This window comes from Drosophila simulans, chromosome 3R (assembly GCF_016746395.2).
Source record: "Drosophila simulans strain w501 chromosome 3R, Prin_Dsim_3.1, whole genome shotgun sequence".
Lineage (NCBI taxonomy): Eukaryota > Metazoa > Arthropoda > Insecta > Diptera > Drosophilidae > Drosophila > Drosophila simulans.
Window position 1 is genome coordinate 20,401,888 of NC_052523.2, and position 17,828 is coordinate 20,419,715.

Sequence of the window (17,828 nt, forward strand, 5' to 3'; positions counted from 1 at the left end):
CGAATCAAAGAAAGCCAATCCGCAATCCCAGTACGCTGGCGCAAGGCAATTGGCTAATTGATTCAGCAGCATAAATCAATGGCAATCAACAATTAGCCGCATTAATTGCCTCGCTTACAGCAATTGTATCTGAACTTGACCCTCTCGCCGTGGAGTGAAGACAATGCAAAAACCGAAGAGAACAGAACGGAAGGCCAGTTGAACAATGCCCAAATACCCTGGCTAAATGGCCGATCGTAGATCATGGAGTCGACTGCAGGGGATTACCCTAGATCGCGCCAGGTAGTTATAGCTATAGGTAGCTATGTTTTTGCACTATAAATATTTTCGTAAATAAGTTAAGTAGTGCTGGAATATTATATATAATAAATAAATATAAAAGAATCTTTTCAAAACAATTTATAAATATTTAATACACCTATTAATCTTATTATGCTAAAAGTTCCTAATATGTTTTGAGTATTCAAATACTTTGATATAGACCATCTTTTGGACACTATTACCTTTTGTGAAGAGTATGGTTTACTAGTCAATCGCTTCGACTTTGGCGGTTGCAGCTAGCCAAGGAGCTTTTGTGGCCAGCTGTGATTTGAACTTGAACTTGCTGCCGCTTCAGCTGCCTGCAGTCCCCTCCGTTCCCTGCCCCTTTCCCGTCGACTTGTCGCTAAAATGAAATCAACGCAAAAACTACAACACGAACGCATTGCTCGCATAGCAGCAAACAAGTGTGCAAATCGTATAAGATTAAAGCTAATCAAGCATGACAGGCATTCCTCATGAATTTCACATTTATCGCGATATATATAATTTTTTTTTAAGGGCCACACAGCGGCAAATGTCAATCGTTTAGCGATACACTTAAGTTGGGGGGATCAGAAAACAAAAAAAAAAATATAGAAAAGATGCCGCCGGAATTCTGAGCCGAACGGAATTCTACGCTTCCGGCCGAGAACGAGCGTATTATGAACACATAATTATGATTCAGATTATGCATAATGCCACTCTTAATCACTGAAGCGAACGTAACGCGTAAATTGTCATTTAAATCAAACGAATATCCAGCGAATTTCACGGTCAAGTGGAAGTGCCAGCCAGCCAGCCGGAAGAAATTGCCAAATGCCGCGCTGCGAGCCAAGTTGCTATGATGTTTTCACCTGCAATCAAGTCAAGGTGCTGCCAGCTTTCCAATTACATATGCTAGATACACGGATTTGCATAAGCATCGCCAGCTGATCGACCCGTTTTGTGCACCCAAACCCAAAACTGGTTACCGGAACCAAGCCGATGAATATTGATTCGCTAGAAAGTTGAATTCGCTGCCGTGCCACTGCAATTTGCCCATTAACATCAACATTAACCGATGCCAACGATTCCCTTGCAGAGAACAAACATCACGTGGCCGGGGGTGAATGCAAAAGCCAATAGCACGTAGCCCCGACCAGCGGAGTCATAAACAAGAAAAACTCACTCAAATCGCCCGCCAAACACACAAAACAAAAGCCACTCAAAACAAACGCACGGCTGCGCCGTCGACGGCGGCAGAGATCGGGCCATGCTTTATATAAAATCAACTGAGCATATCTGTTGGAATTCATTAAACGTTTTACCGCACAGGCCGACGTACAGCGGTTCGAGATCCGAGATCCCAAATCCAAAATCCGAAATCCAAAAGCCCGAGCGCCCCACCGTGTAAGATATATGTTGTATATTGGAGTACAACGAGTACTACTCCGCAGTTCACAGCCTTTGGATGCAGTTTTTTCCTGGCTTCGCGTGCTCGTCGGTTGTCATCCATAAATAACATACGAAAAAAAAAACAAAAATACAAACAAAAAAAAACCAAACAAAATTAACAGCCCATCAAAATAACGCATTGCTACCTTTTGTTTACGAAACTTGGAGCGCCAAGAATTTACCAAACAAACGTAAAAAATTGATGAAATACCAAGCAAAGCATCGATTACGTGAAAAGTGCCAGTGTTCGAGTCAGATATAATTCAAATATTTGTTAACTAATTGCAGCTTCTCACTCACACGCACACACTGCCGCGCAGCTCAATCAGCCAGCAAATATGAAATTCGTAAGTATTTTCGTTCGCGTTTTCCTCGTTAGTTGCGGCAAGTTCGTTGCCTAAGTCTTTCGTTTTTCGCGACAATTGTCACAGCATTTGCATCGGCCGCTAATGCGCCGTAATTGTTAACACGTTTGAGCCTCGTTTAGGCCACAAATGAAGTCAACTATTTCGGTTTGACAGTTGCCAAATGACTGCTGCGGTCGACCAAGTCATTGTTTGCTCCGCAAGAATTTTTATTGGGCCCTGGCACTCTAATTTATGGTCCACAATGTCGTGTGTCAGCGGGCCATGAAAGCCACGCCACCGCCTCGATATGTCTATATCTGAATCTATAAGCCACCTCAGCCATATAAGTTTATGTGCATTATTTTCGATGACCATCCACGTTCAAGGCGCTGGAAATTTGATGAAAATTTGAATGCATATGACCTAAATATGCATATTTCCTATCATAATTCGATCTTGATAGGCAGCTTTTATGAGCGCGCTTTTTGGAATGCTGGGCAATCAGCTCTTAGTCTAAATCAATATTTGATTTTATAAATTTCTTTCAATTTCACACACAAGTTTTCGCAATTTATGTGTTTTCCCCTTCGTTTGTTTTTATCACAAAACCAGTTGTTTTTTATTAGCTCATCAAAATGTTATCGGTTCACAATGAACAATATTCTTCATTCATTTAAAATGTTTGCTTGCTACAATGTTTAATTTATGCCCAGAAATACTTATTTCAAAGTTTATTTTAGGAACTCTCAGTTTGATTAAAATTGCTATTGTTTCCGTGAGTTAAATTATTTTAATATTTATTGATTATCATATTAGTATTGAATTCTCCACACCTGCTAATGAATTGATTAGTTTCTAGCTATTTGAAAAGTTATTTTAAGTTGGGTAAAGCCAAGTGGTTAATTTTCATAAACGGCCGCTTTTAATCCCATCACATTCTGAATCATACTTTATGGGTCAATGAAACGCGAAATTATATGCCTCTAAACAGATTTAATAAGAAGTCCAAGCCGTTTCCGCCACGCAGTTGGCAATCAAGTCGAGTAGCCCGCAATTACATGGGAAAACGCACGCAAAATCGCGACGTGCGTGCAAAAAACCCAAAAAAAATAAACAAGTCTCAAGTTCACGTTGAAGGCCGTGGAGATCTGTGATCCGGGGCTTGGCTATCGGAGATCGGTGGCCCGGAGTTCGCAGACGGCTGGCAGACAGACGCATAGACAGATTGGACAAGAAAACGAGGCGAAAACGTGCCTGGGCATGCGTTTTGTAAACTTAATTGAAAAGTGCGATACACACGCGCCAATGGCCAATGGCCAAGAGCCAAGAGCCGAAATGCCAAAGCCAAGACCAATTGCTCTGGCCGTTGGTAGTTGGCCGGCTGACCAACTTCTCGTGTCCAATTGCGTGTCCCAAGCCGGCTCTCCCAGCTAAAAAGCCACCAGCCACCATAAAATCGAAAACCAAACCCCAGATGCAGTCATGAATGAATCAAATGAACCGAAGCTGTGCGTGAAAAATGGCAAGAAGTGAAAAAGAAACAAAAACATTGCGTTAACTCCAACTTATGCATTATAAAAATGCAAGCGTGCATTGCATCGGAAAATGGCTTATGCAATGCCCACTGAAAGGGGGGCTAAGAAGTGGCTGTTCCAGGTAAAACTGGCACCCTGGGAAACCGCAATCAGTGTCGCTCTCGATTAGGATTCGACCATGCACACGAACAAGATTTATTAATTGCTCCCAGCCAACTCAGTTAATCGCTCCAACCAGCAGATGTCCGACCAGTCACCGGATTTCTAGTTACAAAGTTTCTGCCTCTTTTGCTTGCGTGTGGAAATTCAAATTAATTGCCATACGTACTTGTACACTTTGATGTTTGTATTTTGTATTTAGTTTTTCGGTTTTCGGATCTGGGTTTTTTTTACTTTGTTTTTTGAATTCGTAGTCGGCTGCGCTTGGCTTCCCTCTAATGAAGATGTCACGCCGGAAAGTGCCGATTGCTCAATGCCCAAGTACGGGGACGACGACAAGTCCACTCCGTGCATAATTACTCGCAATTTGGCTTTGGCTTTTGCTTTGCGATGGAGTTTTGTGCTCTGGGTCAGGTCCAAAATGGATACAGACTATATTGCGAAAGATATATAGATAGTTATTGGGGAAATATAAGGAAGTAGTGCAGGTAAAAGTGAATCAAAGGAAAAGTAAAACATTGTTAGAACATTAGTATTTATTTATAGTCATTTGGGAATCGTAAAGTTGGAAAAGTGCTCCTAGCTATTAGTCTTCTTTAATTATTTCCCAGTAGAGGCATTTAAGTCAGCTCCCAACGAGCGTTGAACACTTGAGTCTGGACAGGAGTGGAACAATCCGATCTCTGGTCCTCCAGGCCATGTCATTCGATATCGTCCCATCGGACGGAGCGGGCTCAACAATTTTTATTATGCCTTTCTGTCGCTGGACGGCGATTAGCGTTGGAGCTGAGGCTGGAGCATAGGATTTGGCAGGCATAGGATTTCGGGCTCTCCAGTTGCGTTGGAACGACTGTCGCAATCGTATTGTCAGATAACCATATAGCCAGCTAGTTGTCCATGTAGTCAGTCACTCAGTCAGGTCAGTCCGCGGAGTATCCATGGCAAGTGCATGGCGTACACATGTCCAGCTGGAGTTCGAAAACCAACTGCCCACATGCGACGACGGCCAGTTGCGAAAAGTATGGCATTTGTGGCCAGATATTCGCGGTCCATTACCATATTTATGAGGCATGTGCGTCGTCGTCGTCATCTGGCGTTTGTGTTTGGCATTTTGTCAGACTCTAAACGATACAAATTTGCCCGAGTTGCAGCTGGAAACCAGTTTGAACTTGAACCCATTTCACTGGCAGGAAAAGGAAAAATCACAAGAATCGAGAAAATCAAAAGACCAAATCAAATTGGATTAGCTCGATTCTCACGCTGCACGATCGCTGGCAATTTGCACTTCCTAGGCAAATTGATGTTTAATAATTCAATTACAATTGACAATAGATTGGGCAACAGCGAATCGGCGAATCAGCGGGGCAGCTGGCCACGAAGTCGCCAACTGACTCCATTTCCCACCTATTAAACACAATTCAAAGTAATTTGAAGCGGCAGTCGTCGGTTTTCCATAGCTCTTGCCATTATTTTTCTGTTTTTTTGCTCGTTTTTTTTTTTTTTTCTTGCGGCTGTTTGGCTGCAAGTTGGTTGCACCTACTACATCCAACACTTTACACCGATCCAGCTTCGGACAAGCGGCGTTATTTGCGTTTGGAGCAGGAGAGTCCAAGCTCCCGGAGCTCTTAACGCTTAACTCTTAAGTCTGAGCTCTTTACTCAAACTTCCGTGTTGAAAGTCAGCCAAATTGTTGCTCAATCGAGCATTGAACCCTCTGCCAAAAAAAAAATTGAAATAAAAACTCTGCAACTGGGCGTTGCTATCGTTAACAAAAGATAACAATAATAACTTTGTGTTCGGGGTTCCGAGTTCAATCGCTGCGATCACATTCACTTTTCCAACTGCGTGTAGTTTTCACATAAAATTAATTACGCCCCAGCGACCAACTGGCCAAATGACAAATCGGTTAAAGTTTAAATATAAACAAGATTAATTAGCAGCTGCTCGCCTGCCACCTGGATATCCATCAGCTTTTCAGTTTTTCAGCTTTTCCAGGCTCCCCCTGTGACTCATGCAAATTTTTGTAGCATTTTGTGGGCCAAGTCGCAGCCATTGAAAGCGCAGTTTCGATTACCTGTTGCTTGGGTCGAGCAATAAATATAATTTATCTTTTACCGCACATTGGTAGCCAATCAAAAACTAAACGCCAATAAATGCCAGCGCATAATAGAAAAAACTAATTGAAAATTTGAAGGGAGTAGCTAGCATGGAAAGTGCTTAAAGTAAAGCAATCTCGCAAAGTGAAACCACAACAAGTCGCAGTAAAGATTTATGAATATTGATAAGAGATAACCAATAAGCAGTTAATTAAAGTGAGAAAATGAAAGGGGAATTCTAACAAATAGAGCATTTAAATATAGCAAGAAACGAACAAATAGCTGGAATTTAATTAGCATTCATTTGCATCCATAGATTGATTTGTTGTTAGCAAAAGGGGGATCCTTAAGATTAATTTGTTTGCTATCTAAACTGCCTGCAGACAGGTTAAAACTCCTCAACGAAAATTACAATTACAAGTCAATTTTTATTCAATTTCAAGTGCCACAAATGTCGGCTTGCAGGGATTTACTAGTGGTTTCTAGTGGCCATATCTGGTGGCATGACAGCGCTATTATAGCCCGAATCCAGGGGCTATCAGCGTGCGGAGCTAACGAGACAATGTAGCTATCGTCGTCTGTCCGAGGTGCTGCTCCATGGAGCCGCATGGTGCTCCATGGTGCTCCCACTACAGCTCCAAGTCGTATTTTACCTGCCTTTTTATTTGGCTTTATATGCGCTGGCACGCTCACATGTTGCTGCACTTAATCATTGTTGTGGGTGGGTGGGTTTTATTTTCGCATGAGCCGCCGTTGGCCAACTACTACTAAATAGATACAAAAAAAAAAAATGCAAAAACAGCGTGCCTCGATAACTGAATTGTGTGTGCTTTCTGGTGTGGTTTCTGCTGCTCCGTAGCCCAAGTCGCCCAATTACGAAATCATATCTAAGGTCATTTGTTCGACTAATTTGTTGGAATTTTTTCCAAGCGGGTGGCTGGCCCAGGAAGACCGCAGGCATTGTTCTTAACTCCACCGCAAGCCGCTAATTAATCCCAATTAAATGCTATTAAATTTGTCATATCGCTCACTTTCGAATTCGGCATCTGTTGTTGGGCTGAGGTTTTTCGTGCTTTGCGGAATTTCAGATGCAAATAGCCAACTGACGACATTCTGACGGCTACATGTGTTTACAAGCTGCATTTTCTGGCCAAGATCGCCTGGCAGTGGAACAGCTGAAGGGGGAGAGACCAGACAGATGCCAACACAGAAAGCCACTGGTCAAGACAGATGAATCTAATTTGTTTGCCTCTAGTTTGAAAGTCTGCCTCACAGGCGGCTATAGTGTCTCATATCCGTTTAAACCGTTCATGTAGGAAGTTTGATTGGTTTTACATCGATTACTAAATTAAACCAGTTTTATAAAAGAAATATTTCGCTGGCTCATGAAAAGGCTGTTTTATAAGTAACTAAATTAATATTGTTTTGAGTCTAATAGTCTAATATGAATGACATTAATCCCATAAACTAAAGTTGTTTAAAGGTTTAGCTTCTGGAGTAATTGTAGCAATTGAATTACAAACAGACTATAGCCTAATCCTAATGATCGCATCATTAGTCTCACTGCTCAACTGAGTTAAGTTTGCACTCTTGTAAACTTGACAGTATTTCCCTTAACGATCTCTTGAGAACTTCAATCCTGCGACACTGTTTCAATTTTGTTTCGAAAAAACTCGGATGTGGCAATAGTCTTGGTCTCAGTTTTAGTTGTAGTTTGCGGCTTAGTTTCTGGCTGGACAGCAACAAGAGCAACAACGGCGGCAAACGGCAGCAAACAAGAATTAATTAAAACAAAAATTTTTTCACAAGTCGAGCGGTGGCTTGTTGGCAACTTTGCGACCGCCTTGTTTGCATATTTTGTGATTATTTTGTAGCATATTTTGGCTAATAGCAATTAGCGTTATTGTTGCATTTTGGCCCCAGGAGGGCCCGTTTTGATCCCTCACTGAAACGAAAGGTGCGGCCCATTAGGCAATTAATGAGGCCCGACCAACTTTGGCAACATTTGCATTAGCAGGTTGCACTCATATGGAAAACGGGTGCATTTGGGGCGATTGTCCAATCGATCGTGCCAAAAGAAAACCCGTTCTATTAAGTCAAATTTGCCCTATGATTAAAGTCACTCTGCCAGCCGGCGAATGACGGTCTTAACTAAGACGTTCGACTTGCGGTCGGGCATGAAGACAGCCGTTGTGGATTTATGAACCAGTCAGCCAGACAATTTGCACTGCATGTGGCCCCCTTTGCGGCCAGCCACCCACCTGATCAGGCACCTCCTCCGTTTCCGTCTCCGTCTCCTTCGCCTTCTCCATGGGCCATTAGCATCCCAGGCGATGGAGCAGATTGGGGTCAGTGGGAAAATAATCGCTGCCGTGATTGCTATTTAACAAATTTATCACACTTCAGCGCAGTTGTGGCGGCTCAACGTGATGTGCATTGAATATGCTAAATAAAGCGCATACATTTTCCAATACCTTGGTTTTTTATGCTTTCAAAAAAGTTCGAAGAAAAAAAAAACATAAAAGGAACACGCTTTAATTTACTGTGCCTTGGGACACACAAATCAGTTGGAAACTTCCTGGAGCCCAGGGTGTAATTAAGATTTTATTTCTCTAAAGCACTTGCCACATACTGATTGGTTAAATGCACATTTAAATATATAATATGCGCACACTTTTTAATCCATTTATAATTTGTGGAACGGTGGCATAACTGCTAGTTAAGTGTTTCGCAAAAAAAGGATCAACAAAGTAGCAATTAAAACGTGGCAATTAGCATTTGCTTGCTTGTTGTGAAACAAGCTTGTTATTACAAATTAAGAACATGCCCAATTGTGTTAGTTTCTTAACTATTAGAAAGTTATTGTCCTCCCGTTGAGTGTTACGATTAACAAGCATATCAAACTGTGCCATTTTTGTCATAAATTCGTCATGGGCCATTGCTGCAGTTGACGTGGCAAATTGCAGAGGCCTTTTGGCCATCGACCAGAACCGAAATCAAATCGGTGGCCGACTGGAACTGTTAATGGCACTCCGGCAATCGGGCACTTGGTACTTGGCACTCCGGCTTTTGGCTATCGGGGCTTCTGGCCTGGCTTTCTGGCTCGTGCTCAAGGCAACTGCACTTGACCGGGCCAAAAGCAAAAGCATGTGGCATTCTGCGTCTTGCGTTCGGTATTTAATTGTCGGCTTATGGCATTGGCACACATTTCCACGGCTTAATTGCTTTGGCCAGCGTGTAACCAGTGCAATTGGCCCGTGCATGCCGACAGCCATGTGTTTGCACTGCGCTCGTAATGCCCAAATGCCCAAATACCCAAATAGCGAAATACTCCCAGTGCTAACCATTTCCATTGTCCTCCACCACTTGCAGTTAGTCACCATTGCCACCCTCTGCCTCCTTGTGGCCTTCGCCGCGGGCCAGCAATACTTTCTGGGCCAGTTCCCCAGCAGGACTCGCTTTGGATTCGATCCCGTGGCGCTAGCGGGACCCTCATCGGCCACACAGGTTCGGGATCCTCGACAGAACAGGGGTAAGTAGCAGCTGGATATTCTTATTTGTTAATAATGTGGCAGGCAGAACAGAAATATAAGTAAACTTAGGTATTTTAGCACTTGCTTAACATTTGAAACCGATTTCCTTGCAGGACCCGTGGTCTTCCCCCCATCCCCTCCAGACGCAGTGGACGAGTCGAGCGGCGTGGTCGTGGGCGCCTCCGGATACGGCTTTGTGCCGCCCCAGCAAAGTAATGCGAACCTCTTTAAGCGCACTGTCTGAACACAGATAGAGATAGCTGCTCCTCCATCTCCATCTCACTCACACTTGAACAGCCACACACGCAAACACTTTCCTAGAAGAGAAAAGCTTTATTAGTGCAATATGTAGTCGTGTTTTTGTTATTTCTTTGTTATATTGTTAAACAATTGCCCAGTAATTTGCAACCCAAAACAAATGTCTAATTCGCAGGAAAACTCTCTGGTTAAAGTTACAAATCTTCTGCACACCGAATACCAAATCTTCCCCACCCCACAACACAATACAACACAACACCACACACCGATTACCAGTAATTAACCCAAAGCACTCGAAAGCACCACAATCACACACTTTGCGCACCAGCACCGGAAACGGAAATGCGTCCCTCTTAGCTAATTGCAGCCACCCACAAGTAAAAATACCCACTAACGCGGCACCCCCACTTCCCTTCCCTTCCTGTCCCCACACCCCTTAATGTAAAGTTAACATTACTTAGTTTAATTAGCTTGAAAACGCTATTGAGTTATTTTCCACCTTATTGTTTCGTTTTGTATTTTAATTTTTATTATGATTTTCGCTTCTTCTTTTTAATTTATGTTTCAAATTGGAATTGTATTATGATTTTATCTTTTGTTTTTACCTTATTTTATTTGTAACAAAAAACGAAATTTTAAATTATGAATAAACCGAAAAATATTATTAAACAAAAAATCCACACTTAAATTCGCAGCATTTTTCGTTTATCAATGCACCATCTGACTTGTATTTATGTTTTGTATCTGGATTAAAGCACTTGAGCGGCTGATCAGTGATCACCAATCACCGCGGTAGCAATTATTTTAAGCGCACATAAAACTAGCGCCTAATTAACAGCTCCGATCCGACTTTGAAGTGCAGCGGCTCCGCGATTGGATGGCGGGAAATTAAGACTGGAACGCAGACTCTAACGAAGACGAAGACGGATCCGGGGAAACCATCGACTGTGACCACTTCCAACTCGACCTGGGCATGCTCTGCCTCTCTCCTCGCGCACAGCTTCACACTTGGCGGAGCAGGCCGCAGAGGAACACATGTACTCCAGGTGGCTGACTAGTGGTCTCCTGCGGAAGCCAGACAAAATGATGCATATGCAAATGGGCAGATAAGCCGGTTAAGGTGCTGATTCCCTTGGCTCGGCTAGCTAGGTGTGATCTTTGTCTTATTTGGAAGAGAAACAACAAATTGAAACTTGCAAGAACTTGTGGACTATTCCTCTTTTGACCAAGTAGAAAAAATTACCAGTTAAAGTAAAAATCAAAAGACTTAGGCAACGAACTTAGGCAGTTAATTAATTCTAAAGAAGCAATAGCTGACTTACTAAACAAATGACTTAGGAAACGAACTTGTAAAGTAATAACGCAATGTCAGGACATAATTATCTTGCCAATTTTGTTGCTTGATCTTTTCGCTTTTCCATAGCTTTTAATTTTTATTAGAACCAACAGCATAGAAGAATCGACATAACCTTAGCTGGCAGGGAACATAAGCAGTTTCCTTAACGATCCGAGCAGAAGCAGGTGCTGGGGCAACAATTGCCGCTTGTGACTCGCGATTCGCGACTCCAACTCAGACCGCAAACGGTCCCGTGCCGGATTCGATGCGGAGTAGGAGCGGAATCTGGTCTGGCGAGGAATGGAATGGAGTCGGAGGGACGGAGCAGACGCCGGCCAGACGGAGTCAATGATATGCGCAACTAATGCGACTTGGCTTCTTTTGCATTTGCCGCATGCAAAATATGTCGGCAGTTGATTTTCGCTTTTTGCGAGCGCAGCTTGCTCTGTTTTTGCATATCGATTTTGAGCATGCAGAAATGGGGCAACTTTTTCCATGCTGAATACGAGCCAAAGCCGGAGGACTCCGACTTCGATTCCGAACTCATTGTACCAATGAATGGAGAGACATTTCACAATGAAGCTGGTGCTGGGAACAAAAAGCGTTAAAAGCGTTCGCGGCAACGACGCTAAGTTGAGATAATTTTTACAATTTGACAATTTATGCACGATTGAAAAGCTGAAAAGCCTGCGAGTCGACAAGGACCAGCCATTGTGTAATTAACTTTGCATGGCAAAAGTTCTCTCCCCCAAACCCCACAAGAGCCACAAAACCATAACGCCAAATGGTTACGCAGTGGGATTCGGCTTCCTGATGAGGACTGCCTGCGGCTAGGAGACCCACTCGCCCGCAGGCCATGGTAATGGTTTCGGCAGCACCAATCGACGACCAACTGAAGCCGCAGCGTAACAATTGCCCAAGACTGGCGTAGATTAATGGCAGCTCCCCCGCCCCATTCCGCCTGCTCCATGCCCCGCGATCCCCTTATGATTTAGTTTCAGGCATGAATTCGAGCGGCGATTGGCCGGTGTGTGCAGTTGGGCAATCTCCAGCCGCAGCCACCCACCACAAGTACACAAAGAGAAGTTGGTTTCCACAAAGGCTTCCTCGGAATCTCAGTCTTTGATTCTTCAAATGGCCATAATTGCATAAATACTTTTCCTTAATCATTAATTAGCGACCGAGATCATTTGTTGCTTCCAATTGTATTGGAAAACAAAAGACTTAGAAAACGAACCTTGGTTTCTACCACCATTATCTGCCTACTTTCCTGCTTGCCTTGTTTGAATATTTGAGTTTGACCGTAAATAGGATTTTTTTATGAAATGTATAGCTTTAGGTGATTAATTTCCCCAGTGTACATACCGATTGGCCGAAGTGGTCAAATGTGACCGACATTCTAATCAAAGTGGCTGGGCGTTGTCAGACGGACGGACGACTCGGTGGACAATCAAAGGCTAGATCGGCTAACGACGACTGTGACGTCGACTCCGTGATTGCAGTGGCGATTGTGATTGACGGAATGAGCTTTAGACCCCGGCGCGACCTTCGAGCCGTGTCATTGGGTGACGCCCACGCTTGGAATTCACCACTTGGCACCCGCAGCAACCACAATTAATACCCAATACCCAATACCACTACGAAATCCCAAATACCCCGCCTCGAAGTGCACTTGCCCAATATATACGTATACCTCTACCTCTACCTAATAATCCAATATTAATCACGCCGCGTCGTGTGAGAAACCCAATTAAAATGCTCTTGTTTGTTCGAACAGCAGCGGCGGCTGTGGCTGTGGCGGCCGCGGGGGATCCGTCCACGTACTTTAGCACCACCTTCCAGACCCCCGACACCGCCTACGCGACATACAACTTCTTCGGAAGTCCGTACACCACGCGGTTTAGATACTTCTGAGCCGGATGGAGCTGAGGCCAAAACCAAATCCCGAGTCATGTTCAGTGGTCAGTGGAGTGGACTGACTGCCGCCGGAGAGGAGAACTAGGAGCAAGAGCTGGAGACTAGAAACAATTGTCTTGTAAATAAATGTGTTAACTCTTATTAACAAATGAATATTGTTTAACTTGAATGAGGAGGAGCTGCAAAACCAGATTATGCACTTACAGCTATTAAACAAACATAAAATTGGATCTCTAAATTTTATTAAATAATTGAAATAAAATATTTTCATCTCATCTACCATTTACATCATTTACATATGATTTTCCTTATGTATTTATGCACTTATTCTTTACTAGCAAACAAACAGCTCAGTCATAATATGAAATAATTATGATTGAAACTAACAAGCAATCAACTGACGGCCAAGCTGTTTTTTTAACCTGAAATTTGGATTGGCAAACAAAAGACTTGGGAAACGAACTTGAGAGCGTGCAGCGCACAGATCATTTGCATTGCGGCGGCCTAATTGCAACATCCCTTCAGCTTTCAGCTGGGAAATTGGCAGCCAATCGGCAATTGGCGATAAGGATTAGTAGCCTAAATAAGTATTGGCAATGGTAGACGGGCATTTGCAGCACGCACATCTTGGGCATCGTCAGTGGCTCTGGAATGCTGCGAATGTTGCCGTTGCGGGAAATCTGTACAGCATGACATGACAGCAGCGCCACAATTGCATGTTATTTGGCTCTTGCTCGCGCTCGCCATTGTATGCTAAATTACGTATACGCCCGGGCGGCCGGGGCAAAAGACAAAAGCCGAAGCCGAAGTCAAAACGGGCGGTGTTAATTTCCACTGACACTGGCGATGTTGCGACCACAGTGTCCGCTATATTTATTTATTTATTTATTTATTTATTTATATGTTGCATTTCTGCGATTGTCAAAAGCCAAATGCCAGAATTGCACCGCACCAGAAAAAGTCCACTATTCTTGGTCGGTTGCACAACAATGGGATCATGGCATGATTCACAGCCGCAGTTAAAGCGGCGAATGTGCCTGTGGAGCTGCGGAAAACGCCGACTTTGTCATAATTATACCATTAATATATATACTCGCAGAGTATACTAGGTAGGTGTACAACAGGCAGAATGAGGCGCTGTTCATCAGGATCACTAGGCAAGTCGATGTTTCCTTGTCCGCCAGACCTCTGTGATTTTGGAAAATTTAAAAGCTAGAAAAGTAGTTTGTTTTAGAATATTGTCACGCACAATCTTGCCAATTTCTAACAATATAAAAAAAAAATGATGGAATATCTTTCTTGTACTCCGACTAGCTGAGTAATCGGTATCTGATAGTCGAGAAACTCGACTAAAGCGTTCTCTGTGATTTCATATTTCGAAGTGCGACACAGGAACAGAGCCAGGCTAACGTGTTGATAACCTTGTTGACCACAAGAATTTCCAGCGAAACGACGGTTTCAACGACAGCACTGAGAAAAAATTATATTGATTTCAAAACGAAGGGTTAATGCTTCAAAATATTTGAAATGTTCCTTGTTACAATTGAAATAAAATGTAAAATTTATTGGATTGATGGTTTTGAATAAATTTTTCGTTCCAAGTGACAGAAAATGTTGTAGTCAATGGGACAGTACATTTTTTTTTTCTTGTGTGCAAGTATGCTTTATGCCCTGACACCGCGGGCAATAAATGAAAATGAAACCGCGAAAACGTGTGTCTATGACTGAGTGTGACAAATAAACAATCATGCAAGGCGGAGACATTACCCGAGGCCTCCGGGAACCAGTTAGAAGCCGCCAGAGACCAGCACTCCAGTATCCCGCCCATTCTTTGATCTAATTTGAAAATGTCGCTTGCCAGTTCCGTTCGAAAATCACGTAGCCCAAACACAGTCGGTTGCTGACCTTCAGGTGATTTGCAAATAATGGTTTTCAGTTCAATTCCGTCTTGCAATTAGCGAATTCTATAAAGACCGCATTGGCCAGCCAAACAGTGGCAGCAATTAACATAATTCCAAATTTACTATCACTTTTAATTGCTCTCCATTCGCGACTGTTGGCCTTTCCAAAGCCACCAGCGATTATTGGTGTGCAAAAAAGCAGCCAATTGTCACATATTTCAAGGCATTTAAGTACAAGTCACTGGGTACCTTTATACTTTAAGAAGTTAACTATATTTAACCATGACAAAGTTCGAAGAGTTACAAAATTGGAATTATACTTAATAACATGAAGTTATTAACTTTCTATACATTATTACGCAAAAATTGTAATAATCAATCATTTTGAATTTTGGCGCTAGCCCCCGCAGTGTGACCATCACACACTAATGCCATAATATCGGTGCGCCTACTGAAGGTAAAAACGTATGGAACACATCTGCTTATAGGGGAATATTCTAGATTTTAAGCGCAATTTGTGCACATTTAGTCAAACCAAAACATTATTAGTAAAACCAAACATTATAATCATGGAACAATGCTATAACAGAGGCTGTGGCCAACTCTTCGATCCGCAGACCAACAATGATGGTAAGCAGCCGGCGTTAAAGTCAATGCACATTCCTGCTGAGTGTTTAACCCCCCGTAATCCCGCCCAGAATCTTGTCGGCACCATCCGGGCGAACCTTTCTTCCACGACGCCTACAAGGGTTGGTCCTGCTGCAACAAGAAGTCGGTCGACTTCACCGAGTTCCTCAACATCAAGGGCTGCACCTTGGCAAAGCACTCGAATGTAAAGCCACCAGAGCCGGAGAAACCTGTTAAAGATGAGTCCGACAAGGATGAGGTAATTGAGGTGCGGGCTCCCATCCAGGAAGCCCTGCCGCGTCCGCCCATTGATTCGCCGATGACTGTTCTACAGCCCACCGTGGCTCCTGCCTTGAAAGAGATAGTTTTTGCAGCCAAAACGCCGGCTGTTCAAAAGTCCAGCGACGCCATCGAGGTGGGAACCACTTGCAAGAATAACGGCTGTACCTACTCCTTTACGGGTAACAGTAGCGACTTTGGCGAGTGCACCTACCATCCGGGCGTGCCAATCTTTCACGAGGGCTTGAAATTCTGGTCCTGCTGCCAGAAACGAACCTCGGACTTTGCCCAGTTTATGGCGCAAAAGGGCTGTACCTACGGTGAGCACAAATGGGTCAAGGAGGTGAGTGCCTTAAAAAGCAAGAGACTTGGAAGAAACAAGAAGAACTTTTAAAAACTCCCCTTTTTAGAACGACGACAAAAAGGTTGTGCAATGCCGCTACGACTGGCACCAGACGGCCACCAATGTGGTGGTGGCCATTTATGCCAAAAAATACGATTACAGTCAGAGCGTGATAGAGCTGAACCCCATCAGGCTGCACGTCAACCTGGTATTTCCCGAGCAGGACAACGCCAAGTTTGACCTGGACCTGGAATTGCGCGGAGTAAGCCTCAAGTCCAACTTAATTCCATGCTGAACAGGCTCATAGTATTCCCTTGCAGATTGTAAATGTGAGCAATGCCAGCGCGCATATGTATGGCACCAAAGTGGAGATAACACTGCCCAAACTGGAGCCCGGCTCTTGGTCCAATCTGAATTTCCCCAACAAGAAACTGCCAGCGGTTAAGAAAAGCCAGGTGGAAGAGAAGAAAAAGCAGGAGGAGAGCGATGAGGAGTTCTTCGACCTGGATGACATTAAAGCGGAGACCAGTTTCCGTCTTTCCGAAATGAGCATGCAAAACCCAAACAACTTAGATTAATAAAGAAGTTGGCATTTAATGTTTTATAAAATACATGAATTTGCCTTTGAGTTTGAGTTTTTAACTTAATCGTCATCGTCGTCCGCCCCGGGCACCCAATCCTCATCATCATCGTCATCCAAATCCAATTCGCCAATATCCTGGAACAGCGTCTCATCGATTTTGACATTTTCAATGTTTTCACCCGCCTCCAGGAGGAACTTGATGTCCGAATCGTTGAGCGTGGTGTCGCACATGAAGAGTTCGCGTCCGGTCTGCTTCTTGGACACATTGTTCTTCTCCCGCTTGGCGGCAATGCCGGTGCTCTCCTCGAATTCGAGCTTCCATGTGAGGAAGGACTCCACCGTCACACGGGTGCCTTCGAACTTCTTGCGTTCCTCCTCTTCGATTTCCCGCAACTTCTGCTCTCGCAGTTCCTCCTGGTGGAACTTGTGCTCATCCCACCGCTCGTTCAGCCACTCCTGGGCGCTGCTCACCAGCGAAAAGATCATCTCCATGCCCAGGTTCTCCTCAATTGTCTTTTGCAGGTGTTCCAGGAGGCGCGTTTCGAACGTGTCCTCGAAGTTTTCTGGCTCCTCGATTTCCACCACGGGTGCTCCATCCGGATAGGTGGCTGTGAATGTGAAGACCAGTTTGCAGGCGAGACCTTTCTCGGGCTCCTCCGAACTGTACTCCTCCGTGGCAATGGGAATTTGGAATTTGTGGTGCGGCTCCGTGGCGAGAACTGAACAGAAGCAATTATTAATATGGATTTCAAGGAAGTGCCGTTGTACTTACTCTCCATTTCGCCACAGTATATGGAGTCCAACGCCTCGACCTCGTTGGTCTGATCTTCCTTGTAGTTGCGGCTCATTGTGCAAATTTAATAGCTTTAACAATTTCAACAAACAAATAAGACAAATCCGGTACCCGCCGCGTTGAGGTTACTTACAGCTGAGGGGCGCTGCACGGTCAGACTGCTTGATGAGTTCGGTTCAACAGAGTAATATATCTTTAGCCAAATATGTCAGACTTAAAACCCGAATAAAAATGGGTTTCAAAAACATTAGACAAATTACTTTTTTTTTAACAATGTATTAAAGACATCATACTACTTTACGCAGCTTGAACACGCAGCCAACATATGATTCGCAAGGGCTGCCACCCTGCACTTACCAAGGTTGCCACATCAAAGAACACCCTTAA

The 17,828-nt window shown here is 43.8% G+C and overlaps 3 protein-coding genes across 6 annotated transcripts; 2 read left to right on the forward strand and 1 right to left on the reverse strand.

The window, feature by feature from the left end:
* The first annotated feature begins 1,552 nt into the window (after positions 1 to 1,552).
* Positions 1,553 to 13,064, forward strand: LOC6729360. 3 transcript variants are annotated; one of them, XM_039294999.1, is made up of 5 exons: positions 1,553 to 1,689; positions 2,023 to 2,081; positions 9,244 to 9,403; positions 9,518 to 9,616; positions 12,776 to 13,064. In XM_039294999.1, the coding sequence occupies exons 2-5, from the start codon at positions 2,073 to 2,075 to the stop codon at positions 12,910 to 12,912; spliced, it is 405 nt and encodes a 134-aa protein (XP_039150933.1). In that variant the 5' UTR covers positions 1,553 to 1,689; positions 2,023 to 2,072; the 3' UTR covers positions 12,913 to 13,064. The 3 variants fall into 3 exon arrangements, with proteins under 3 accessions (XP_039150933.1, XP_016035996.1, XP_016035995.1); XM_016177372.2 differs by having other exon boundaries at positions 12,779 to 13,064; XM_016177371.3 differs by lacking the exon at positions 12,776 to 13,064 and adding an exon at positions 9,838 to 10,222 and having other exon boundaries at positions 1,554 to 1,689.
* Positions 13,065 to 15,259: 2,195 nt separating this feature from the next.
* On the forward strand, positions 15,260 to 16,693 carry LOC6729362 (cysteine and histidine-rich domain-containing protein). The gene is made up of 4 exons (XM_002104642.4): positions 15,260 to 15,446; positions 15,515 to 16,065; positions 16,133 to 16,327; positions 16,386 to 16,693. Exons 1-4 carry the CDS (start codon positions 15,386 to 15,388, stop codon positions 16,641 to 16,643), a joined length of 1,065 nt encoding a protein of 354 aa, XP_002104678.1. The 5' UTR covers positions 15,260 to 15,385; the 3' UTR covers positions 16,644 to 16,693.
* On the reverse strand, positions 16,635 to 17,760 carry LOC6729363 (RWD domain-containing protein 1). Of its 2 annotated transcripts, XM_016174813.3 has the most exons (3): positions 17,575 to 17,760; positions 17,421 to 17,512; positions 16,635 to 17,367 (listed from the first exon to the last, which is right to left on the reverse strand). In XM_016174813.3, exons 2-3 carry the CDS (start codon positions 17,494 to 17,496, stop codon positions 16,709 to 16,711), a joined length of 735 nt encoding a protein of 244 aa, XP_016035997.1. In that variant the 5' UTR covers positions 17,497 to 17,512; positions 17,575 to 17,760; the 3' UTR covers positions 16,635 to 16,708. The 2 variants fall into 2 exon arrangements, with proteins under 2 accessions (XP_016035997.1, XP_039151834.1); XM_039295900.2 differs by having other exon boundaries at positions 17,421 to 17,581.
* Between the last annotated feature and the right edge of the window lie 68 nt (positions 17,761 to 17,828).